The sequence below is a fragment of the Colias eurytheme genome, chromosome 1 (assembly GCF_061535395.1).
Source record: "Colias eurytheme isolate Ceu_HAF_F1 chromosome 1, ilColEury1 Martin Lab GWU primary, whole genome shotgun sequence".
Lineage (NCBI taxonomy): Eukaryota > Metazoa > Arthropoda > Insecta > Lepidoptera > Pieridae > Colias > Colias eurytheme.
In genome coordinates, this window is record NC_142980.1 from 12,801,869 (window position 1) to 12,829,840 (window position 27,972).

The following is a 27,972-nucleotide window of genomic DNA, read 5'->3' on the forward strand; positions in this document are numbered from 1 at the left end:
GTTAATAATATTATAATTTTTTTTAAATTAATAAATCATGGTTTAGATATTTAATTTAAATAAAACCAAAATTTTTTAATATTTTACGTATTTTAAAAGTTTTGATACGTTCAAAATAATAATTACTTTTAAAACTCGGTTACTAATTCAGGAAGTGGAAAGAGAACGCATGCGCAATGCGCATGTCGTATTCGGTCGTTCCTCGTTCACTGTCGCCGACAACGCAGAATTAAGATTTTCTTGTTCGTCTAATTTTTGCCAGTAATAACGTAATTTAATAAAAAAAATGCCGAACCAAGTTTTGACTATAGAACCACAAAATGAGCTGAAGTTTAGAGGTGAGTAACATATCTTTTTACAGTACGAAGATTAGAACACCCGCATTGAAACTTGGGCAACATAGGTCATGTTAACTGCTGACAAATGGAGATTTCTATTTCCAGATATCGGCATTTTGTCGGGGTGCGGTTTTGACATAGTTATTTATTTATGCATTTTAGTCTTTCATACTCATATATCTAGCTAACAAATAGTTTTTTCCGTTTCAAATAAGGGTAAAAACGTTACGACAGCCGAACATAAGTATGTCGGCAGTAACGTCGATTGATTGATTAGCAGGGTCCATCTTCGAAAAAAAGTCATAAACATATAAAAAAATATAATAAGTACAAAATAAACGTTATCAAAGAGTTTTTTATTTTTTCACATGAACCAAGAAGTTGTTCAACTTTTCATTTTACGACCATGGGTAGTTTATAATTTGATTTTCGTCACCTAAACCTATGTTCTGACTTCTGATATATAAATCAAGAGGAAAGAATATACTTACTTATATTTTTATATTAATTATTTAGCTCCAACTTTAGCCTTTCTTCTCCACAATTAACAAAATCATTATGATAACAGATTGAGAAACAATTAAGTATTTAAAATAAAGAATACCAAATAACTGCACTACATTCTTGTGTATTTCTTTGATTCAGAATTCCGATTCAGGTTAATTTTAAATTACTTGAAGAAAGATGCAGTTGTTTAAGACTAAAAATATACAAAATATTGATAAAATGTTCCATCAATATAATTCAAATTGTTTGAATGTGTGTTAAATGAAAAACATTTAGTATTTAGTAAAATGTCCTGTGGTTACGTAGTAACATTTTATACATATTAAATTTTGTATGAAAATTATATTTGTCAAATTATTTATAAAATATTAATTTAATTCTTATGCCCAGATAGTATATGAAACTTATGGAAAATCTTTAAAGTTAAGTTAGATACATCATATAGTTATGTATATGAAATTATAAACTAGCCTTTTCTACTGAATCATTGACTGTATGGACTGGTAGTTCTAAGATTTAATATTGTAAACATCCCATCTGATAAACAAATACCTCTATATCTTTATTAAACAAGTTCTTAAGTTACATTTTATAAGATAACAGGGTTTTAAACATTTATTAAAGCACAGAAAATGTAAATCATTCATGGTCCCCACAAATATTATGTGTGTATCTATTTAAAACATTAACTAGAGAATGTGTGAAAGATAATAATTATTATACATATGAAATGTTCTTCTAAATTTTATAAATCATATTTAAATAATATTATGTTGTGTCATTCTGAAATTATATCTATTTGAAATATGTGAAGAAAGCTATTGCAAATCTTATAATGTTTTTCAAAAGTTTACTTTATAATAACAGATTTCCACAATAAATATTATGTATGTATAACATAAAGCTAACAAGCTTTTCAAGAACGAGTTATCTAGATAATAAATATTCTATCTTTGCTCTGAGTAATGTATACATTACATAGTTTATATTTCAAATAATTTTTGCTTGAACATTGAAATATTAAGCCTCAATGAATCACCAAGTACATGTTACATATAATCATATTTACATATACAACACTCCTTATGTTACACAATTGTGTTTGGAATTTGTTTGTTTCATATGGTGTGATATTCTGTGGAATTCAATACTTTTAAAACTTGTTAAAGGTGAGGAACCGTTGATGTACCCATAAAAGTTTAGATTAGCGCTAGTAAAAATAACTCCCTGTATATAACTAACACACATATTATTTGAGTTGACGTATTTATTTGTATATGTATATATTGTATGTTGGACCCCGTGTTACCAATGCAGACAGTTCGGTGGACAACAGTTTTTATTATTGAAATTTTTAGTTGATTTTTCAGGGCTGTTTGAACAGGGGTACACTACTTATATGAAGCTGTCGAACCCCACCAATGATACGGTACTGTTTAAGATCAAAACAACAGCACCCAAAAAGTATTATGTGCGCCCCAACTCGGGTTTACTTGAGCCCAATGACAAAGTTGATATTGCAAGTGAGTTATCAAGCTTTTTTATTATCTATACGAGTTTAAGAATGTACAACAAAAGTCACAGAAATAATGCAAGTCAAGACTGCATTCATAACAATGTTCCAATTGTTTTAGTTACCCCTCAGCCTGTCTATGTTGATTCAAACGAGAAACATAAGCATAAGTTTATGGTCCAGAGCGTTATTGCCCCAGAAGGCAAGACCAACATTGAACAAGTGGTGAGTAAACTTCTTCATTACTTGATAATAGTATTGATATTTGACATTTTTATGTATATTGATTGTATTTAAAGATATTTGTCTCTTAGAATGCTCACGAAAATTAAATTGAATAATAAAAAATGTATGGTATAAATTGAATTAAGTCTCCCAACCAATACATACATAAAGCTTCCAAACCAAAATAGCAAATTGTATCGTAAAAATTATATAATAACATGAATTTATTTCATAACTAAATCATAATAAAATGACTAATAGTCACGTGTCTTTTCAGTGGAAGGAGATAAGTCCCGATCAGCTCATGGATTACAAATTACGCTGCGTATTCGAAACTCCCCGAGGAACTAATCTCAATGTATGTAATTTATATATTTTTTAAGAAAAACCATCCTATTCCATGTTGTAAGCAAAAAAAAAAGTTTTTAAATCAACAAATCTATTGTAAAGTACATAAAGTCTCGTCTTTTATGCACCCTGATTACACCTATTACTCAGAACTGTCTAGAAAATAAACACACAGCAAATTGTATGTTCGATAAAGATTGAATAGTAAGGGCGTTTTCACACAGGACGCGGGCGACAATGCCGCCCAAAACGAAGTCACTAAAAAACGCGTAGCGGTCGCCGAAGAAGCGAAGCCGTCCAACGCGTCGCATTCCTCCTCCAAGGTATTTTTGCACGCTTGTCAAAGAGTTCCCCTCATTTTGTTTATTTTTTTTTTACAAAGGGGAACTCTGCAATGTAACCTTAACTGTAGTGAACGGCTTTTTAATGTTTTTTTTTTGCCCAATATCTAACCCATTGAACTAATCATTCATTCATTTTATTCGACATTCCATACGCTCGAATTGTTGGTTGTTGTTGGTTGGGAATCGTTATCGTAAAATGAATGTTTGAACACCCACGTCCAGTGTGTCAGAACTTATAGTTGAGCCATTTTAATAGGCAACATTTGACATAGAATAACATGATATTTTGTTTATTTAGAAATGCATATTTTTTAACTTTTTTCAATTACGATTACATATTTATAATAATCATGACCGATACAAGTAATTTTAAGATTTGATTTTACTGATAAACCATTCTTAACATAATAAACAATTTCTGATTAAAAGAGCTGACGTCGCTACAATTTTGTGTCAATCAACCTTTTTTCTTTTTAAGTACCATAGACATTACTCTAAAAATCGAAATTTGACATCTAGAATCGAATGCATTGATTACTTGGGAATAAAAATCATCATAAATTAATAAATGCGTTGTGTTTTTTTTAATTATTTAGATACTTGTCTTATTTTACTGGGACAGGGATTCGCCTGATGAATTTTAAAATTGACATGTGTTTCAAGTTCGATTGACAAATGTTTCGATTAATTCACTTTAATCGATGTTTTTGAGCAAGTTACCACCATACGAAGAAAAAATTGATAGACGTCAAATGTTGCCTATTAAATTGGCTCGACTATAGTACATATTGTGTTTCTGTTCACAATGTATGTCAAACCTACATGGCTAATTTTGCACGAGAACGTATATTTTGCTATTGTATTTTTCAATTGTAACAAATTAACGGTTTATAGCTTTGGACTATGATTACGAAGCCGTAGGTAACAATTTATGTACAAATGGTAGTTGTATACTTACAAGGAAAATGCATACATATTTTATCGGGTTTGATTTATGTTTATGTTATTGAGGTAATTGGAGGATGTTTTAATTTCGGTTTCGTATCGTTTTTGGCGGATAATCATAATTTACATTCGTGGTTAATTGTATTGCATGGTCCAGACCGACAGCATTATGCACGCATTGGCATTTGTAACAATTCTTACAGGAGGCTGTAGAAGGTTTCATCCAGAACGAAGCAAAGCGGAGGGATGAGGGCCCCGCCGATTCTAGTAGCGGCAAAACGGTATCAGGATTTTATAAGAATTATTAGGACGCGTTCAGACTGATCAGCGCTTCGTTTGTTTTATGAAAATAAATCGCGTAGAAAATATCAAATAAATTGGGTATCAAAAAATCGATGACGTAACGGTAAACGGCCGCGCAGTCTGCACGCGCCCTAAGACAACTCAAACACGAAGGTGAATTAGTATCGAAACCGTTGAAAGCACAATTTTTTCCACTGTTCCGTTCATAGCTAATAAGTTTCGATAAAGCAGACTGAGTCATGGCCAGGGATTTACGAGTCGGCTATATAACGTTTCATTCATCGTGCATTGCGGCATAGCGTATTTCAGCACAATGTGACCGTTTAATAATTAAATGGCTTTTTAGACGCAAGCTTTTCAATATTCGATTGTTGCACTCTTTATGATGTCTCAATGTCCCGTTAAACCTTATTTGCTGCATGTATATTTTTATTTGCGATTCCTTAGAAGGAGCCCGTGTGTGTGTATGTGTGTAGATGTTTATTGTCACTATGTTTGATTACAGGCTTTCTCTAAGTCTGAAAACGTCGAGAGCGATTTGCAAAAAGCAACAAATGAAGTAATTCATTTGAGGGAGGAAGAAAGTAAATTAAGACATGAAAATCTGCGACTAAAGGTAAGATCGTGCGTCACGTGATGCTCTTTTGCGATGATTAAGGGAAATCGCCTGAATATCGTTCGTTCAAGGCTGACAAATTTTTTATCAACACATTACACATTTCTTAAGATACAAGTCTTAGTTTCATAAAAAAACCTTTAAACATATTAATTAATTTTTATCCCTACACTTATTTTACTTACACTTATACACTTACACAATAATTATTACCTACACCAGTCTAGACGACAAATAACATTTATGAAGAAGTATTACTAAGCGAGTATAAAAAGCAGGTCATAATGAACGCCTCGTTATAAAAACAATATTGGTATTGATTCGCGCTATCTGTTTCATTTAGCCTGAATGAGATCATACTTGGTACCAATAAAATAAAGTGGCTTCTAATCAATTGTTATATAACCGACAATATTGGTCAATGAAAAAAATATTTTTCGCGCCTGTTACATAAGCTACATGCATATAAATACTATACAAACACTTGGTTAAATTTAAAACATTTTGAAGTAAAACAACACACAACACACGAACAAAATACAACTATATGTTACATATTGTATCAAGTATATAACGTCAACCTATATTTATGACGACTGTTACTAAGCACATAATAATTAAAAAAATATTAAATTGCAGTAGGTTAATTGTTTTAGATCACATTGACACATTTACCAAATATTAACTACTTAATGGGTTCTGGCTTAAAACTATCATATAACTCTGCAGGTGCTGTACTAAAATAACTAAGAAATGATCTAATACGTAATATTTTAAAGTAAACATTTTTGTATTATTAGCGCCCGCCCACAGACTTAACGGTAAAAAGCTAGCCATTCTTTAGGAAGGTAACTTTTAATTAGTGAAAGATCGTAGTTTTAATTCCCTGCAAACACTGAGGGATTAAGTCCTGTTCATTAAATTAGCTTTGAGCGTCAAACAACGAAGTATTTTTATTTTAAAGACATAGCTTGTGTAGGCGTTGCAAGTCTTATATTAAACTAGCGGTCCGCCCCGGCTTCGCCCGTGGTACATATTTACGTTTTCTCTACATAATAACCATCCTCGTACTTCAAGGAATATAATAAAAAAAGAATTATCGAAATCGGTTCAGCCGTTCTCGAGTTATGCGCTTACCAACACATTTTGCGATTCATTTTTATATATAAGAAGAAGAAGAAGAAGATAAAGAATATTCTTCATTTTCCCTTGTACATTTCAACCTTGATTTTAATTCACAGATTCATAATGTGCATGAAATACTGCAAGCTGTATAATTCCATATGAGTTGCAAAGCGAACTGATGTTATGTCATTATGTGTTGCATGACTATTAAGTCTGCGATTATGTTTCTGTTAATGTAATCAATGAAAATACTTTATTATACCCCTATCAACGTGACATATAGGAAAAGTTTATTTTAAATATGTTACTAAAGAATAAAGTAAAAAGTATTAAAAATAAAGTGAAATTTAACAAATATATCTACACCTATGCTCTCTAAACTGTGTACTTATTTCAGGTTTCTCAAAAATTATAAACGACTTCAGTTGTACTATTGATAAATATCGAATTTAAAAGATACCTGTATGTACATTTTAATTATATTTGCAAGCGATTTTATTTGCGTACCAGCAAAGCGATTTAATATAAGAACAATATATTATAAGTATTGCGTTACGACTATTAAGTCGTATCTTTATTTAAAAAAAAATATTGTATCCGATGTGTTGTTTTTTATTTAGAAACAAGATTTTTATCTAATTATCTTTTAATAAATAAAAAAAAACTTGTCTCAAAATGTCAAACATGACTTAAAGAAACAGCATTGAATATCATTTTTGTTTAGATCTTTGAGTAAATATTGTGATAATTATATTATATCAAGATCATATGCATAAGAATGATGTAATTCTATAGCTTCTGTTATTCTCCTATATTAAAAACAACACATCGTATATTTTTCTACATTTACCTTTATTTTAATTGCATTTCGCGATTTATATCCACTTTATTAAGCTATGCTTTTTACTTACATTGTAATGTATATTATGAATCTGTGATTACTTTTAAATCTTTATGTAATTATTTATATTAATATACATGCAATTATTGATATAAACATACATCCTTCCTCCCAAAAGCTATCGCGCTTTGATGATAAACAATAAAATACAATAAATATATCAAAATTCTTTGAACATCTATGCTAATAATATAGAGCTAAGATTTTGTTTGTATGCTTGAACGCGCTAATCTCAGAAACAAAAAGGTCGGATTTGAAAAATTATTTCACTGTTAGATAGTCCATTTATCGAGAAAAGCTATACAGGGTGTACCAAAAAGTAGTGATGAACGGAAGCTGAGAGGTAGAGGACCTAGAGGGCTATCCGAATCACCCTCATGTATGTTATGCGATTTTTCGTATTTTCGGAGTTATGACGATTTTTTCAATTTTTCACCGATCGCCGAGTACGATGATATTTTCACTCATGCTGACGTCAATGATTGCGGAAGATGCTTGATTTTTTTTGTGTGCTAAGCTGAAAGATAGGCCAATTCAGTATGGTAACATTTACTATCGTTAGATCTTTGAATGGAATAAAAAAAATAATTAAATGGCAAGAAAGATAAAATTACCCAGTATGTTCACCACTTCAAGGGCCCGTAAAAAAATAAAATCACATAAAAAAAATTTTCTGTTTGACTTTTAAAAACTTGCTCTATCTATCAGATAGCTACCCTGAAAATTTCATTTTATTATTCAGAAGGCTTCAATCGAAAAATTTAAATCTAAATGTGGTAAGTGCAAAAATTGAATTAACATGATGATCATTAAAACCAATAAATAGGTGTTTAATTACCAGAAATTTTTAAAATAACCCCGCTGTTGCTCAATGCAAGTGCGACATCACCGTAAAAAGTTGTCTTTTAAATGTCTGAATGCCCTTTTATCATTTTTAATGGTTTCTTCTGTTACTATGAATTTCCGGGTTATTTCGTCTAAATTGTGGCATTCTCTCAAGTAGCCGAAGTCTTTTTAATACTCCCATTGAAACAAATCAATGGGGTTTAGGTCGAGGGACCGTGGAGGCCAGGCTTTAAGGCAGGCGTCACCGGCGCATGCGCAGGCTGCAACGACCAATCCATCTTTCAGGGTATCTTTGCCCTTTAGCCTGGCCTGCACGGTCCCCGGACATAAACCCTATTGATTATTTTCCGTGGGGATACTACAAAGACGAGAGACTGCCACAATTTGGACGAAATAACCCGGAAATTCATAGTAGCAGAAGAAACCATTAAAAATGATAAAAGGGCATTCAGACATTTAAAAGACTACTTTTTACGGTGATGTCGCACTTGCATTGAGCAACAGCGGGGTTATTTTAAAAATTTCTGGTAATTAAACACCTATTTATTGGTTTTAATGATCATCATGTTAATTCAATTTTTGCACTTACCACATTTAGATTCAAATTTTTCGATTGAAGCCTTCTGAATAATAAAATGAAATTTTCAGGGTAGCTATCTGATAGATAGAGCAAGTTTTTAAGTCAAACGGAAAACTTTTTTTATGTGATTTTATTTTTTTACGGGCCCTTGAAGTGGTGAACATACTGGGTAATTTTATCTTTCTTGCCATTTCATTCTTTTTTTTATTCCATTCAAAGATCTAACGATAGTAAATGTTACCATACTGAATTGGCCTATCTTTCAGCTTAGCACACAAAAAAAATCAAGCATCTTCCGCAATCATTGACGTCAGCATGAGTGAAAATATCATCGTACTCGGCGATAGGTGAAAAATTGAAAAAATCGTCATAACTCCGAAAATACGAAAAATCGCATAACATACATGGGGGTGATTCGGATAGCCCTCTAGGTCCTCTACCTCTCAGCTTCCGTTCATCACTACTTTTTGGTACACCCTGTATAACCTATAGGAGCCGAGTAATGCGGGTAAAACCGCGGGACACAGTTAATAATAAAATGCATTCATAATATAGTAAATGCATAATTTTAATGTGATAACCACTGTGATATTTCACTAAACACAATTCCATGACTAATGTGACAGTGATAAAAAAAATACATAGATTAATAGATAATACTAATGTTATTAATATAATCTATGTACATTCAAACTCAAACGTTTATTGATTCAATTAGACTTCTTCTAGAAGCACTTTTGAAACGTCATTAAGTACATATTTTTAACATTTACCACCGATTCGGAAAGCAGTATCTACGGAGAAGAATCGGCAAGAAACTCCATAAACTGAATTCTTAATCTATTCTAATCATTTTTTCCAAAATAAGTACTCAAAATGTTTATAAAGAGTTCATTATCTTATATAGCGTGATGGTTTTTCATTTAAAATATTGTGTTAAATATCTGTGAAGAAAACTAAGTGTTGATAATCACCTTGATTTATTTTGATTAACTGTATTTAATTTATTGAAACGCCAAAATATATTTATTCAATTACAATTCTACTTGAAGCACCTAAAATCGTGAAAATAATATAGTTTAGCCATTTACCCCCGTTGATTCCATTAACCAACATATACATGCACCACACTACACTGAGAACAATATCATATTCAAACAATCAGAAAATTAGATGACTTCTTACATTTGAAAGCCGAGTAAAAATCTCCTAAAAACGTGTGTTAGATAGTGACTATGAGTTAATAAATAAATGAATTAATCTTACATAATGTTACATCTTAAAATGTTAAGCAGCTTTTCAAGGGCTCCTGCACTAGGCACTGCCTGTCCTTTGTTTTTGTATTGTTTCTGTAAGTTTTGATGTCATAGATTGATGTTTTATGTTTTGATGTCGTAGATTATATGTTTATAAATGTTTGGTGTTATAGACGATAAGTTTATACACTTTGATGTTATAGAATTATAGATCGATGGGTTATATGTTGCGTTTTTATAAATATTCGCGTTTGTGCATACAAAATAGGATTATTGAAGTGAAACTTCTTTTCTTCGTTGAGACCAAGACTCACAAGGTCGCGTCTTTGCAATACGTGATAGAATAAGGCCATTCTCCCTATGTAGGCTCGCACACTACGCTACCGGTACAATGTATGTGAGATATACCGCGGCGACTAGTCTCCGAGACTTGCAGGATACTTGAATCGCCTGTGCGTATCGTAATTGGAGAATGGCCTTAGGCGAAGATTTTGATATCTTTGAATCTTGTCAAAGAAGTTTGACTTGTGAGACGTGTTTGTGTGGCTTGTGTAAACGTTGTGTGTGGTGTTGCAGGAGGAGCTGCTGCGCCTGCACCAGGCGGGCGGCGAGCAGCCGCGCGGGCACTCGTACGGGCCCGAGAAGAAGGAGCAGGCGGCGCTGATGCCGTGGCTCGCCATCGCCGTCGGCATGGCGCTGCTCGGCATCATCATCGGCAAATTCTTCATGTGAATAAACGCCCCGCCCTCCCCCCGCGGCCTTCTCACGCCTCTCACCCCCCCTCCCCCCCAGGGCAGCTTCCACTCGCCCGATCTCAGCTTCAGTGCCGCCTTCCTCGAACTGATCGAACGTTACTCGTACTCGATGTTGTTTTTCTACGTAACCGTCATTCTGATCATCATAGTCGCTTAGTGAACGTCGGCCGGCCTATCGCGATCGCGTCTCGATAGCTGATGCGCGCGGGTTTGCGGCACCCGGCCCGCTCGGCTCGGGTGCGGCGAACCCGCTTCTATATCACGTTCTATTGTTCAATAATTATTGTCGCTGTCGTTTGAACCTCCGATCGATCGACGATCGCCCGATTCCGATTCGCGTAGACGTTATAGATTCCGTGCTCGAGTATCGCGTGTTGCTCGAGATATGTGCCTTGAAAATAGCTACGTTCCTTTTATTATTGTTTCTATAGTATATGCCCGGATAGAGAACGCTGCTGCGATGCGACCATAAATAGAAATAGTGTATTCGTTTGCTCTTGTAAATTGTGATATTCGAAAGAACATTCGATTGGCGATCGGACGCCCTCCGCCTGGACAATATGTTGTAAGACGTACATGGAAATAATAATAAAAAAAAGCTTAACAAATGTCTAAAAAGAGTACAGAGTATTTACATATGTTTAATAATCGGTGATGCATGTAATCAAACGAATGCGACAATAAGTAATAATATTGGTTGATCTAATTTAGTTGTGATTCTCGTAGAATAGTCTGTGCGTGAGTCAGCCGATAGCTCCACAACGAATACGAGGTTGGGTCTGCGTGAACAAGTAGGAGGGCTCTCATACAAACGTGGTTTTCGCCCATTTTGCATGTGTAAATAACAATTATTGGGGAGTGTTACGAGCCAAGAGGCGGATTCGACGCGGTTCTGTGCTTCGAACCAAGATGCAATGTATATTCTAAAGACACGCGACCAGTGAAATTTTTATTTTAAATTGCGCCATGTTCATTATTAGGTGGTGGCAGAGGTTCGAGTAAAGTATTTTGTAATTAATGTCATAGCGCTGAAATCAGTTTGGGTAACTTTGAGCGAATGGTATTGACCATTTGTGTACGCTAAAACGATAAATCCATAGTGTATAGAGTAATTAAATGATAGTTGCACAGAGCACTAAACCAATAGAGGCGGAGTGGAAGGCAAATTTAATATAGAGCGTCGCTATTCGTTGGTTACAGTTACGTTACTTGAACCGCTCTATGCATTTCTAAGAAGTCTTCATCATTAGCGAGTAATTGTATCTTGACTTTTCTGATCGATGTGAACGGTGGGGGAGTTACATTTATTCTCTACAAATTGGATAATGCTCCGTGTATTATTGTGGCGGTTTATTTGACTAAGCGGTGTCGTCGAAGCTGTCTTGTAATATATAAAGCCGACTGTCGTACATCAAACGATTGAATCGAATCTGAAATCGATGCGCGACAACATTTTATTTGATAATATAATTTATTTCTTTTCTATATTTACTATGTAAAATTTTAATTTCTTCTATTTAGTCTAAACTCTCTAACTCTCTAAAGTGACAATTTAATTTAAACAGAGGTAAAACCTCGCGTTCCGAACACTCGGCGGAGGAAATTTCACTGTAGTGTTCGAAACGTTGGACAAAAAACTAATAAATGTGTTTTAATGTATTAGATCTATCTTGTTAGAAATATTATTTGTAATACTCACGACAAAATATAATTACAAGACAATTCCTGCACGAAGCATTATCGTGTCGACGACAAAAGTAAATAAGTAACTTAGCATAGTGATCCCCAAATGCAAATTATTAATAAGGCGTTATTATATCAAATAATATATTTTAAAACTTTCGTACGTTTTAAATGTTTCTGCTGACTTCGAAATACGGCGCACTTGTGCCGTGATAAAATGACGAATGTTTTATGTATTTCAAAGTTCCCCAAACTGTACTAATCGTAGATTTGTGTCAGTATATCTAGAATTAATATTTTATCTCGCATTTTATAGTTTTTTTTGTAATTTTAAAAGTGGTGTATTGGTTAACGTCGTTGCGCTATACATACGGACATTTACAATAGTTTTGTAATACCACTGCCTGTACAAACGGTTCCATTACAGCTCATTCGGATATATACGGCTAATGAATATAGAATGTTAGTAAGCACTTAGATTAATCTTAATGCTGTATAAAACACACGACAATTATTGCATAAATTAATAACTTAAATGTTTTGACATTTGATGTAAAAAAAAATTGATTTGTATTTATTCACATCATAGTAAAGTATTATATTATTTCTATGATTTAATGGACTTTTTTGTTATTTGTAATTTTTTGTTTATTCTCATTATGAATGTATTGTAAGTAAATGGTAATACATGAAGACACGAAAGTCCTCGAAACGGCAGTTTTCAATCAAACTTTACGGCTTCCGTGTTGTAGCATGTAGCGAGTATATCCTCTTAACGTTCTAGTAATTCAAGTTAGCTTTGAATGTAACTAATTTAATCCTGTTTTCTTATAGCTAATCTCGTAATGTAAAGCACAAACATGTATTGTTATGTATATTTATTGTTTGATGAATACCTTGTTTGTTTCGTGCCTTCATGCAATACACGAGCTTGACTTGCGTCTCCACGGAGACGGTATTTACAGGATATAAGAATCACATACATCAATATGAATTATGTTGTTTTAGTCATTGACAATGTTTACCACTCTGCATGTGAATATGTCGTGAATATTATTTTGGGGTAAGGTTATTATCAGGAAAGATTCAATTATCCTCTTATTTTTTTTAATCTATAGAATAATTAAATTAAAAATTTCCGTGTGGTATTGTTGTTATATTAAACTATTATGCTATATTGTATCGTTTTCTGAAATAAAAGACTTAATTTATGATTATTTTACACTGTTTCTAATTTATATAAATCCAGAGGTGTTTGGCACAAGGGCGGTGCTCAATATGCCATAATAACTATACAAAGTAGAATTTTGTAATGCCACCTAGAGGGCGAATACTCTAAAAGTGTCGGTGAAAAATATTACTCGAATTTTTTTTTAAATGAATGAAAACTGCATTCAATGATATCCAAGAGTAAAGTCCAAGAATAGAGTATGTAAATTACACCCTGTATTTTAATTGCATCGATCGAATATGATTATTTGATTATATTCAGTATACTTTCTCTCCCTGTGGCATTATAAAATTCCACCCTTTTTACTAGACGTCTCACCAAAATATTAATAACTAGCTGTTTCACCCATGTGATAAATGATTTTTCCTTTAGTCCTTGTTCCTGTGGCCTCATTGATATCAGAAAAGGTAGGCCATATTCAGTTATCTGTCAGTGAATAAAAGTATTTGGCTAACCTAACATAAGAGAATATGAACCTTATTGGTTATAACAATTGCTCTGCCAATAAGTCAGGGAGAGTAAGATCAAATAAAACAACATTTAAATGCACATTATATTCATTTCAAAAGACTAAACAAAATAATTAAGTTACATAACAATTTGCACGACCTTTAACATACTCTAAAACTCAAACCGAACAATGGAGCGTTCACGTTCCCAAGGAAATATGCAAATTTGTATGTTGTGAGGTTATTATATTAGGTGTATAAAATATTAGCATTTTATTAAGAACATAGCCTCGGTAGACATCTAAAATATGTGCGTACGAGTTTAATTATTTACGCAAATTAAATATAATTACCAATATTTAGATACCTGTAGAGATAGATAATTTTACAAATTATTATTATTTTCATTCTGAATTGTTAAAGCATTATAATACACTTAACTTATTTATAAATAATACCAACTTAACTAAATTTAATTTAAAATTATTATAATTTAGTCTGTCAAGTTTAAGTTTTAGAGAATAACCAAATTTCCAAATATACTTATTATGATAAATATTTGTGATTATTTTACTTACACAACATTAAGCTCTAATAGATATAATTTTAAACATTAATATACAAAAATAAAACATGGCCTACGTTCTCAACTATAAACAATGGCTGATGCAGAACCAGAAACCTAAATATTTAAATACTGCGCATCATTGAGATCATTTTGAAAGTTAATCCTAATCGAAATATTAAAAAAATACACTTGTTATTTCGATACTAAAGCATAACACGCCTGGTTTTATCGTAGTAAGATTAGGTATAAATGCAGACGATTTCGGTGACAATAAAAGTAAAGTTGAAGAAAAAATACCCTAGTGTTACCGTGAAATTAATATTTAAACATGTGAAATTGATGAACTGAGAATAAAACAATCACCTGATGAGATTACGGTCAATCGTACAACATACAAGAGTCCGTATAAAGTATAAACCATTGGTCCCGTACAGCGCTTCCAATCGATTCCAACTTGCCTCTAGGTCGCTAAGCAAGTAGTGTAGCGAGTGGAAGCTCGGTGGTATTATTATTTAGAGTATAACCAAGAATGATTTCAAAGAGAGCAAAATGCAGTTGATTTGAGAATTAGTATAAAGAAACTGGTCGAAATATTATGATATAATTCACTAGATTCGTGTTGTAATTTTACACTTTTCTCCCTAGTTTACAGCTGCTCTGTAGAACGTTTTTTAAACTAAATCTACGCATCAATATAATTTTGTGACCTTATCCAGGCGTACTCTGCTTTAGTCGTTGGTTATTGCTTACAGTTAGTGGATTATACAAGTAGTTAGTTTAATTGGAATAAATTAAACTTAACTACAGTCAGCGCTACCCTTAAACTATAATTATACAAAACCATATACATTTATGAATAGCTAGTAGCAAATAAATATAAATATGAAGAGATTCTTTCTTAACCTACGTGATGATTAGTGTTATGATTAGAAATTACGATTTGATTTTTAATTAATACACATACATACGATGTTTACTTTCGACTTACACATAGCAAAAAATTCTAAGAAATTTGCGATTGCATGACAAATCAAGTCTAAATTGAAACGAAATTTACACGTCAACAGAATGATAGTATAATTAAGTAAAAACAAAAGTGATAAAACCCGATCTTATTTATGTGTAATCGTGTGAATCTAATTAGAAACATCAGTAATATTTTTAAATGGATACCGATAGCTCGTTGGTCGGATTTTGCCTTGGTTTGTGTATTTAATGCAATATTCAGCAATGAAGCGAAAAATGTAAATGCGTTAAGGAAATACATATTGAACAAAGACATGGAATACCATGTCTTCTTCTGAAATCCAGGTTGTGGTCGAACTATTGTTCCACCAAAGCCTGGATTTCAAATACAAAACTTATCATAAACAATGTTAAAATAGATCTTAAAGAAAAGGAATAACATTAAATTATTTATATCGTGTAAAACACTAATCTCTTCCTATGAATAAATAACATTGTGGTCTCTTGTACTGGGACCGGGACTAGTAAACTATGCTATGAAATAATTTTGTTTATTATTATGTTTGATTATGCACAATATTAACTTATTATAAATATAATATTAACTTTGGGCCAAAGTTTTCTGAGATATTAAAGAAACCATTAAGGAGTCACACTCACACTATAGAACGAGATTGTAAGAATTGGTATCTTCGGATACTGGTCATGATGACCCAATGTTTAATAGCATCAACACCTAAAATTGTCGGTTAAGAAAAAAAAAAAGATTGAAATAATAAATCTTTCATATACACAAGTGTATGTTATATAAATGAACAAATTAAAAAAAAGAAGATGATGATTGTAGTATCCGTTCACATTCATAGTTTCAAAGTTGACTCAGAAAAATATGACCCAAAAGGAAATACTGTTTTTTTAATGTTTAACAAATATATGTCATTGATTATCAATTACTTGAAGTTACTACAATAATTATTATGATACAATCTACTGCAGGGCATCAAAAATTTTGAGAAATAAAGTCTAACATTTATCGTTCGATTAGGGTTTCTTGTTTTATCTAAAACCACATTAAGTCGTACAAGAATTATATGATAGTATGTATAAGTATTACCTATATAACTTGCAAAAAAGTTTCTTCAGGTAGGCTAAACCTACGTAAGATTTAAGCCGATATTACAACAAAAAATTAAAATGCATTTGATAAGTTTAACATTTTAAGCTATAACTAGACAAATAAATAAGTACCAAAAGCTGAATTTAGGCCTGAAGCCGAGAGTCACATCACGACATATTTTTAAGGTTTTCCAAGGTCTGGATTGGTTTATAATGATTTAGCATACGTTTAGTAAGCAATCGACGGCATACTACTAAAGATCACTAAATAGGGCATGGGCCAGCCGCACTCCTGGGTTTGTTCAACCTTTCCCTACGCTGGAAGTCGAACCCGCGAATTCCGCTATATAAAACCATCGCCATTAACTACAGAAGAAGTCTTCTTGGTTTTATTTATTCACTACTACAAGTTAATAAACTGTCGTGATGTTTTTAAAATAAGCGTTAGGCCTAAACTATATTTACCTATTGGCCTATATCAATGTTGGTTGTTTTATCGCCGAACGTCGGTTCATCCTTCAGGAATGTACCAGACCGCCCCATGACAGGAATTTCTTTCTGGCGATCAGACTCGTTCTGTCGCGGATTCTTGATAGCTGTCCCCTTTTGTTTCAATTTATTAGTTTGTGGGCCATCTTTTACTATTTTTGTGACCATCTTCGCCGAACTCGACTTAGTTGCGTTCATCAATGACCCAGGGATGTTTCTTACGCTCATCTTATTCTTCAATTTGGGAGACGCCGGCGCCACCTTTGCCTCTGCACTTCTATTAGTGGCAGAATGACCCGGTCGCTTGTTCACCTCCGGCTCTCTATATTCGTAATTATTGGGTACTGAATTCTGATTCAAATACACCGGTATTTTAGTTCTGTTGTTGGAACTGTGCATCGATGATACGACCCCTTTCGATGACCGCACTGCTGTAAGGGAGAGGCATGATTTGAATGATAATAACTATGTGAAGAATAAAAATTAAATCGCGCGTACTTACATTCGACGGATCCCCTGCAAGTGTGTTTCGCCTTGGTGTAGGTGGCGTACTTGTTGCTCGTCTGCGACTCGCTCAACGAGTCGGTGGACGGCTCGGCGGTGCGCGGCCGCGAGGACGTCGCCAGGCTGTCCTGGGACATCGTGTGCGCTTTCACTTCCTTCGCCTTCGCGCTACTTATCCTCAAATTACGAGGCAGAACGGGACTCGAATTGCGCGAAGACTCGCTCGACGATACAATTTTGTTCATCAACTTTTTCGTTGATAGTTTTTTATTGTCATCCTTACACGGCCTCGGTTCTAAATACCGAGGTTTCGTATTTTCGAAAGGATGAGGTCTAGACTTAGTGTTAAATCTGTCTTGAGATAAATTAGTTTTGATTTGATTAAATTTAGCTCGTTCTTCTTGTGCTTTTGTCGTCCTCACTTTTGGTGGGATGCCTTTGCTCGGTTTCTTCTCACGTAATTCATTATTGCTCTTTAGTTTTTCCGTCCCGCCCATGCTGATCGGTTTAGCTTTGTACGGGACGAAAGACTGTCGTACTTGTTCCATGTCTAAACTTCGAGTGGCTGTGGTATAATTGTTTGGTTTATTCGGTTTGTTTTGATATACGCTCTTAGACTTTCGGTCTTGGAGAGGAGATGATGTGATGGGAATAGCTTGGGGTCCATACATAATACAACCGAGTTCTCGCAGTCTTTTGCGCAAATCAGAAGGTAGATCTTTAAACGCTTGAGTCCCAACGACCCGCGGAGCAGCTCGAACCAGAGTCCCTTCGCATTGCAACCGCCAGCTGCCAGCGTTGGTGTATAGAAGATTATTGGGGTCCTTTATTTTCATTTGCTCGTTGCCGTTGGAGATAAGATCCGGTTTGGAATACTGATGACTTCGTATTTCTTTGACAAGGTTAGATAAGAAGGCGTAAGCGCGACAAGTTTCATCAGGAGGGGCCCATTCAATGGCGGCTGTTAAACAGTCGTCTAGGGCTTGTTTGGCGGATTGTGGGGCGTCATTAGGCACAGAAGCGATCATTTCGAGCACACATACGAGTCTAGGCGCTGCGAAATGAGCTACAGCGTTAACTAAACGCCTGCACATTCGAGCCACTGTCTCAGCCCATCTACTGTTTTGTAATGACGCAACTGAAATTAAAAATATTTATTCAGATCTATGATAGATTGAATTAGTATTCAATTCAAAATAAATGTAAATTCTAAAATAACTCGTATTGATACACTTTATATGCAAAAATGTTACATAATGCTTATAAGGTAGATGCCGATAGATATAAAATAAGATTACAGTGATTAAATCTCGTCTCAAACATATTCGCCATTGTGCAATCATATTTTTATATTGCAGTAACTTTTTATATAATAATTTACAATAAAAGGCATCAATCGCTATGTGCAGCTCTGATAATAAATTTATCGATAAGATAATGTCCAATCCACATTGTTTACCTGTAATGCCACATCCGTAGACTGTGTCGATAAGATTTTCCGTGGATAAATTGACAATGTGCTCCTGATAGCACTTATCCAGTAATTCCTTTGGAAGAGTTGCAAATGCTTTGGTGGGCCAAACTTTGGAAAAGTATTTTGTTATCCACCGTAGACATTTGCGATAGAGGTCGTCCAAGCCGTACACGGACGAAAGTGGGAAACATTCCAACACCCCAGCGGTACATACATGACAGGGCTGAAATTTGCACAATTATTTTTATAGTAATATAATTTTATACACACATTTATAAGCATGGGATAATTCGAGAAAATTAGCATAGCATAGCACAGAACATCGCCAAAAATATATTCTTTAAAGCTGTTGCACAATAATCATAAAATTAAAAAAAAAACATTATGTAGTTATTTGATGAGACATTACATTTACTTGAAAATAAGTATCGACTTACTCTATGGAAGTGGTGGCAATATTTCGCTTTAAGCGTAAACATAATCGCTTCCTTTAGCCCTTCCAGACCCAGCATATCTGCTATTGTGGCCAATTCTACAATGCTTATAGAGTCTGGTATTGTTGACAAGCCAGAGTAGATATGACACAAGGCAAAATGCACCACGTTGAACGAAAACCTTGAATATAAAATTCATAGCTTTATTAATAAGCATTTTCATTGTTAGTTGCAATTTTATTTTTTATTAAGACAGGTGTCCAAGGTCAACGCGGCTTGCGAATACTACGTCACTAAATTGGACAATGAATTGTTCAACGCTTCAAGTACGCCTGAAGAGTTTGCTTCTGAAGAATAGTGTGAAGTTGACATACAAATAAACCGAACGAACCTTACATTTTTTATCAACCCGTGGGTGATATAATTTAATCAAATTTCAAGTTTATATTAAATAATTTTGACGAATTCACAGAATACCCAGTTTATGAAAAGTTTGACCCATTTCACAATTACATAACAAAGTTATACAGGTCGCTTTTTGAACAATTTGCGACATAAAACTTCAAACTACTTTTAAATTAAACTCACAAATTACCTATATTTATAATTTATACTCACGGTGGTAAAACAATCACATTTCCAGCACTTTCAACCCATCCTCCACTTAATATACCCGCAAAGTACTGGCATCTAAAATAAAGTAGGGTATTGTAGTAAATGACATTTGTTTTCATTAGCAAGTGTATTTCCACACATTACCTTGAAGACAAGATACACTTGTGAGCTTTAATCCTCTTTCCCGACACCTCGACGATTACATCTGGGGCTATTTCTTCTAAAAACATTCGTAACAAATCCTGCCCAAGTCGGGATTGGCAATTCCCAATAAGGCTCGAGGTTTGGCTAGTTTCCTCTGTAGTACTATTTTCTGAAATATAATTCGAGTGTCAACATCAAAACGTGTGATTAATGTAAAAATAAAATAACAATTAGAATACTACGCACCGACAACCGATCGACACATGCTACTCTGAACGCTGCTCAGCTCTGAGACATCAGACGCTTGATCTTCCACTTCCCCGGGGCTAATGATCGTATTCGGCCTGAAGGGCGATCGCGTCCTTGCAGATAAGGATCCAGGCATACTTTTGCTAAACTCATTTTTCAAATGCGGAAACAATCTGTTTAAACTTAATGCATTTTCAGAGTGGAATGAGCTTAAAACTTCGATAGATCTTGAGGCCATAGATGAATTTTGCTCTCCCCAATTATGATCGGGGATTGATCTTGTCATGCGTACATCGATGTTTTCTTTTTCAGTACGTATTTCGTGCATAGAAATTTCTGACTTTTGAACAGGCTTATCTAAATCCGACAGTCTTACAAATAGGTCGCCTGAAGATTTGTGGGTAATTTCCTCGTGGATTACTGGTATAGAATTCTGCTTTAACTTATTCTCACCATTGACACTTCGAGAATGTTTCTTTTCCTTCACCATATCCTTCTCAACCTCAGTGACTTTAGACGATTTAGATTTATCTGGAATACCTATTATCTCAGTAATACTTATATTAGGATCGTTACACAGAGACTCGATTTCTTCAAAAACAGACTCGCATTCAATTATCTTAGCTGTCGATATTATATTTTTCGTATTAGAATTTTTTGACTGTTTATTTGTTTTCGATGGTATATGTGATGGTTTAGTTTCATTTTGTTTTTTCACATTCAATGATGATGAAAGCCGAACAGGCATTTCTTTCACTGGCGCCTTATCACCTAAGTCAATATACATAGAAAATATATTCTTTTTCTCGTTGTTAGTGTCAATTTCAATTGGATTTTTAGGTGGCAACGGATCAGGTAAACTTGAAAGGTCGATGTAAAATTTATGACTCGATTTTTCACTACTATCGGAGTCTACAGATCCTCGGCTTTTACTGTTGCCATCTGGACGATCTTTACTTTCACTTTTTAAGCCTTCGCACACTTTATCACCGGGCTTTTTAGCGTAATAATTTTTCAGGTTATTATCCGTGTCTGATTTGGCAGAAAATGACATATCAACTACCCATGACGAGGTAATAACATTTTCATGCGATTTCAAATCATTAGCAGCTTCTAAGTTACAGTTGTTACTGTCGAATTGAGGTGTGCGACTTATTAGTGAAGAACCTCCTGAAACTATTGGAGATGACTCGTCACACCGGGACTTCTTTAAATTTATATGAGCTTTCTCGCAAAGAGTTACACTATCGTTACTAGTTTCTTCTATATCAAATTGTTTAACTGATGACGTGTTTACTGATAAAATTGAATTGTGCGGTGTTGTGGCGACATATACTGTGCTTGCATATGACAAACTTTCATTATCGGTTCCTACATCACTACACTTTTGCGGCTCATCTGGCTTGTCAACGCCTCGGTTTATTACTGCACTTTCGAAAGCATTCGTACATAAAGAATCCTCAGTTATAGGTGTCATTTCGAAAATCGTAGGCGATAAATCTTTTTGAATAGAATCAGGATCTTTATTATCAGCTTGTTCTAAAGAATCATCGTTGTCATTACTTTCAGACCAATCGCCCGGGCTAATGTCTAATTTATGGGTTGTGGAACAAGGTAATGGCTGGCTTGGCATCATTGTAGATTCTCTTTTTGTTCTACTCATATCATTCAAGACTTGTACTTTAATCTGTTCCTCTTCATCTACTAGACTTGAAGCATCGATGAAACATGGTGTTGGTTTGCATTCTACTTTTTCAATCTGAGCTGATGGTGGACTAAACGAATTTTTTTGTTTAGTGCTCAACTGATGTTCAGTCATGGGTAGTCGTTCATTATTTAAAAACTTTTCACATATTTCTTTTACCGTCCCTTTCGGGGGAAAAATTGATTCCCAGGATCCCGTCTCCGATGATACAGATGACGATTCAAGGATAACAATCTCTTCGTTTTGTCGTTGTTTTTCTTCTTTAGACGTATTGGAATGATCTACATCTTTTTGTTTCACTTGCTTATCATTATGTCCATTTCCCTCCGATTCCCTTGACCCAGAAGTTAAACTCCTTAAAGATGTATCTGCATTAGTATCGAATTGTCTCAATCGCAGACATTGTTCTGACTCTGCGTATGAATTAGATGTACAATCAATGGAGGGATTTTGATCATCGGTGCCTGATTCATGCAAAGCGCTTTCCGTCAACGAAAAGTCAGTTAATGTTACATCTTTATGACTGCTAAGACTCTCCAACATTCCAGTGTTCTCCAGACCGGAATCAGAGGATGTAAAGATGTTGTCCATTTTAGTAAAATTTTCCCCAACATTTAATTGAGGAAAAAATTCTATCGAACCCAAACCTGGGGAACAGTTAAACGCAGCAGACAAGTAGTCTGAAGATGAACTTGGGTCATCAGTTATCAAGCTATCGGGGGAACAAGCAGAGTCAAATGCTCTGTCTATTTTACAATCACTATTAAATGTTTTTTTTACTACACGATCGGTGGTATTTTTTGATTCAATTTGTTGAAAAGGTTTTGCTTTTTGCTCATTAGGTATATTATTTTCTTTACTTACTTTATTATCCGCAACACTATTACTTTCGACTCGACAATTACTTATAATATCACAACTAATGGAATGTTTTACAGTTTTGGATGAATGACTAGAGATAAGTGAAAGTGTAGTAGGTTTAACGTGTTGTACAAGATTTTCAGAAAGTGGATCTTTATTTTGGGTTTTTATAATTGAGTGAAATGCATTGGAAAGAGCGTCTTGTTCACTTAATTCTTGTTCCAATAAATTACCTTCTATTGGTACTAGGGCATAATACTCTCTTGTGAGTTCAGTATTCGGACTGGTACCATTAAGTTTTAGTATTTTACCTTCTGCATAGGGACTTACGCACTTAGGTGTTAAAAATACATCAGCCTCTTCTTCTTTTGTGTACCCCGTTTTAGCTTTATCTGTATTTAAGAACAAGAAGTTGGCTTTTAAATACTTTATTATTTCTCTTTCTTGTGTTTTAATGTCACACTCGGTGTATGCATCACTGGAAAATAAAGAAGAATGAAAAATCTCTGAATGAAGAAAAAAATATATTATTATGATGAAATTTCATGAAATGTATAAGAATGTTACCTTATGAAGGAATAAATTTCATCAAATGTATGGCGTTCTATATTGACATGCAAGATTGTTTCAAGCTTATGGTAAAATTTATTTGTTCGTGCTTTTAGTATACAAGTATGTGTTAGTATCTTAAGCTTTCCACAAACCACTTCAAGGTCAGAATAAATTGATTCATCAAATATTCTGTGAACACCAAATAAAATTGCATTTGTTAGAGATTAGTTGATTGTTTTTAAAATAGTTTGATACTAAAATAAATAAGTTTGGCAAGTAATGTTCCAGCTATTATGGGCCCTTTTCACAATGGGCAGCGTTGGCCCAAGAAATCACGTCAATGTTTATTACGGCAATTATGAATAAACATCTACAATAACGGCCGATCACAGGATATTTCGGCGCTCTACACTATCGGGATTGCCTCTACTCGCCCAACGCTGGCCATTGTGAAGAGGGCCCATTATACTTAGTATATGAACTGTAAGTATGAACAAACTCTGGTTGTTACAATGATGGGTACCTGGCGACATCCTCCTCTAATTGTTGCTGCAGGTAGAGCTCCAACTTAGACTCTTCATCCGATGCTGAAGACTCATTAGCCGGCACCGGCTTAAACCTCGTGACCGGCATTAAGCATTTCTTACACCTATCAACAATTTGCACACTACATAATATGTTCCACTATATTAATACTTGTTTTTATGTCACAATACTTAAGTTTGTGTCACTTTTTGTATTTGTTAAAAAGGGGCATAAAAAATAAATTCCATCATCAAATCAATTCAAAAAATAATTAATATTTCTATGTACATATATATTTTTAAGCATTACATACTTTAATCTGATTAAAATTATTCTATGTTAATTTATTTGTTTGTGCTTTTCGTATACAAGTATGTGTTAGTACTTAGTATCTTAATTTATGGTTGGATTACTAAATTATTATTCTAACATAGAATTTATTTTTATTGCCACTGAAAACTAGGGTATAACACATATTTAAGAACAAAATACCTTGTTAATTAGCTCATCATCATTTTTCTACAGAAAAGGTTAAATAATATAGTTATTAACTAAATTGTGTTGAAAATATGTATTTAGATGGTTAATAATTAACTTTCATAATATTTTAACTTGATTTTTTAAATATTAATTTTATAAAACTCAGGAAACATATTTGATTTGGTCATAAATAATCTCTCAGATTAACACATGTTTTTGTTAAAAATAGAAACATTAGCATTGAAAAGAAAAGGTGAATAAGGAGAGCATTTATTGAAAGACAGTTTACAGATCACTGATAAAAAACATGTAGGTACCTATTTTATGAATTGTAATAATATTTTTAATTGTAATAAAACATCCAATGAATAATTGAGCTTAATTTAAATTAAAATGTATTATAATATTCTCTTTTTACCATTTTAAATAATATAATTTAAGACTAAGTTACAAAATCTTATTGGAATTTTGGAATTATCCTAAGTAATTTCTCAACTTTATGCAAAAAAGACAACTTATTTTTTAGATTAGAAATACATATAGAAATAATTTTTCTACATAATAATATATAATATCCTTTTACATGAAGTTTGTTCTATTTATGCTTTTTTATTTACATCTCCATAAAATAAGTGTTATGGTCATAATTTCACACCACTTAATATAATAATCAGTAAAAGGCACCATCTAAATTCATATCATGTTACAACCTATGAACATTTATAATATATGACATCATGCACAATCAGGATTTCTATTATTATTCTAGTAACATAGTCATAACACTCGAAGCGCATTTTGATTTTCGGACATACTGCAGACACCATAATGATCCTTGCAATTAATAATGTACACATATTATAACATAAAAAATGTCCTCCTTGGCCGCCTAAAATCACAGATGTTAACTTAAAAAAGCTTCAATTTGAAAACTTCATTAATGTGTAAGATTTCCACAGGTTTTGCGAAAATTGTCGGCCGTCATTTGTTTACAATAACCGTAATTTGTTTCACTTTTCGTATTTAACTACGATCGCATTTTATGTCACATATTTAATGTTTTTAAAGATAATATTATTTATGTTATTGATAAATGCATCATACCCAAACTATATCCAGGCTTAGTATTATTTAAAACATAGGAAGTTTCCTTCGAGCCTCGGATTCTTATTATCGAACACACAACACAGTACACACATGACACAACAGTCGTCAGTCTCGTTCTCGTCTCGTTACTCTCGTATAGTCTATGGTATCATAAAAAGTTCGCTTCAAAAGCGGTCAGAGTTGCCAACTCGGATTTTGAAAACACCTAGGCATAATGGTAAAATCTTAGAGGGTAAAATAGAAACAATAATATTATACTTAGGAAATTATTTTGAGTGAATTAGAGTGAGGGCCGTTTGTTAGGTCCACGTGTACTTAAAAAAATCACGTGTGTACGGCTAAACCGATTTTGATAATTATTTTTTTATTATATTCCTTGAAATACGAGGATGGTTCATATGGAGAGAAAACGTAAACATGTACCACGGGCGAAGCGGAGCGGACCGCTAGTTCATAAATAAAAACAACAAGAATACCAAATAAAACAAAAGTTTATTTATGAGGATAACTATAATTATTTTACAATAATAATATTTATTTATACCAATGACTCGAGAAAGAAAATAAAAATTAACATTTTTTTAAAGACATAAGTTTAAGTATAAACCATAGAAACAAATTAATAATTAATATGTCTCTGTGCCCAATTAACCACAATCCCCCTAAGTTAAATTCCCTTATTTGGGAGTGAAAGCTATTCATATTTCTTACAAATCTCCACGTATAGAAATAATGGGAAAAATAAAAATTATGTAGTCTATAATCATATACGTATTTAGTTACATACAAATTATTATTAAAGCTTTTGCCATGTTATGCTTGTTATGTTATAATTTAACATTTTATTGAAAGTTATAAATTGACAATAACTTCTTGTATATCTGTTTAAATCTCTAGCTGTAGTTGCGTAAATTATAATTTTTATGTCTAGTTTGTGACTTACCCTAAAATTATCAGGTTCCTTTTTATCTCGGCCTTTTAGCAACCATTTATCCATTATATCACTCAAAATTTATAAGCACTCTCCACAATATAAAATTGAACGTAGGATCGAATATAAACATTAACACAAGTAGGTATAACAGACTATACACTAAGTGCAGGGTATATTGATTACGTTAGTTTCGAGAAAACGGGTTCCCCGCATAGTGCAGTCCTATTTAAAATAATATTATACAAACAAACAAACAAAAAAAAAATATTCACCTAACTACAATACCTAGAAAAAATCGGTAATAAATAGGCAACGCTGGTCATGATAATGTTTCTGTCTTCTGATATTAATTTTTGAATATGAACCGAAACAAATATAAAGAATTAAAATTGATTAATAATAGTAAGCATTTGAGCACATTAATTCTTATTTACTAAGTTCGAATAACAGTTTCCACTGTGCGGATACCGGATAGCCACTGTACACTTATTACCGAATACCGATCGATTCACTAGCGCCATTGAACAAATGCTAAAGAGCCGGTTTGTGTATGATTTCATTTATAATTTTAGATTTCATTACGTAACGCGTTTACAATTAACAAGGGTTGTATCATTATTTATTTCTCACCTTAAAAAGTAAGCAATATGTTTGTCACTTGATATAATTTAAAAATTATTTTTCATGTCGCTCAAACTTATTTCAAAGCTTGAAAACTACCTTATTATTTCTTGGACATGCGCTTTACAAGTTTTTATTGAATGTATTGCGCACGCATGACGTTTATATAATATATAGAGCCTGAAAACTGTGCATTTTAAGCATCTATAATTTGATGAAAATTCTAATATTTTACATATAACTAACTATAATAAATTATTATTTTTTGAAAAGCGTTGAATGAATGTTCCTATAAAAAATTGTCAGGCAAATTTTACATGGTGGATAGGACGACAGCTACAAGTAGTTTTTCACTTGTGTAATCATTGCTATGATTCACTAGATGGCGCTAGAGTAAATCATTAAAAATTCCCACATTGTACATAAAGAACCATTCACGTTGATATTATCATTGCGACAGTTCATACAGCAGTCTTATAGTGAATGTTTATTTTAGTAAAAGAAGGTAAGCGAGCCATACGAAAAATAAATAAAACATATTTTTATTTGTTATAGAATTATACACATTAAAAATACTTTAACTTTTAAAGAGAGACCAAAATTGAGTGCATAAATTACTGTTTCCTGCACAATTCTGAATGCAATCCAGTACGTAATATCCAG

General features: G+C 33.3%; 2 protein-coding genes across 7 annotated transcripts; one reads left to right on the forward strand and one right to left on the reverse strand.

The window, feature by feature from the left end:
* The first annotated feature begins 178 nt into the window (after positions 1 to 178).
* On the forward strand, positions 179 to 13,502 carry Vap33 (VAMP-associated protein 33kDa). 3 transcript variants are annotated; one of them, XM_090105323.1, is made up of 8 exons: positions 179 to 338; positions 2,216 to 2,368; positions 2,480 to 2,583; positions 2,861 to 2,941; positions 3,156 to 3,254; positions 4,424 to 4,501; positions 5,029 to 5,139; positions 10,424 to 13,502. In XM_090105323.1, the coding sequence occupies exons 1-8, from the start codon at positions 287 to 289 to the stop codon at positions 10,577 to 10,579; spliced, it is 834 nt and encodes a 277-aa protein (XP_089961449.1). In that variant the 5' UTR covers positions 179 to 286; the 3' UTR covers positions 10,580 to 13,502. The 3 variants fall into 3 exon arrangements, with proteins under 3 accessions (XP_089961449.1, XP_089961441.1, XP_089961451.1); XM_090105315.1 differs by having other exon boundaries at positions 180 to 338; positions 2,204 to 2,368; XM_090105325.1 differs by lacking the exon at positions 4,424 to 4,501 and having other exon boundaries at positions 180 to 338; positions 2,204 to 2,368.
* A 559-nt stretch (positions 13,503 to 14,061) lies between these two features.
* Positions 14,062 to 26,814, reverse strand: LOC149911321 (uncharacterized). 4 transcript variants are annotated; one of them, XM_090105340.1, is made up of 10 exons: positions 26,698 to 26,814; positions 24,166 to 24,291; positions 23,658 to 23,831; positions 20,522 to 23,568; positions 20,276 to 20,444; positions 20,135 to 20,206; positions 19,520 to 19,697; positions 19,068 to 19,305; positions 17,607 to 18,746; positions 14,062 to 17,535 (listed from the first exon to the last, which is right to left on the reverse strand). In XM_090105340.1, the coding sequence occupies exons 2-10, from the start codon at positions 24,273 to 24,275 to the stop codon at positions 17,081 to 17,083; spliced, it is 5,583 nt and encodes a 1,860-aa protein (XP_089961466.1). In that variant the 5' UTR covers positions 24,276 to 24,291; positions 26,698 to 26,814; the 3' UTR covers positions 14,062 to 17,080. The 4 variants fall into 4 exon arrangements, with proteins under 4 accessions (XP_089961466.1, XP_089961477.1, XP_089961460.1 ...); XM_090105351.1 differs by lacking the exon at positions 26,698 to 26,814 and adding an exon at positions 25,752 to 25,868 and having other exon boundaries at positions 14,062 to 17,532; XM_090105334.1 differs by lacking the exon at positions 26,698 to 26,814 and adding an exon at positions 25,752 to 25,868.
* Positions 26,815 to 27,972: the final 1,158 nt, after the last annotated feature.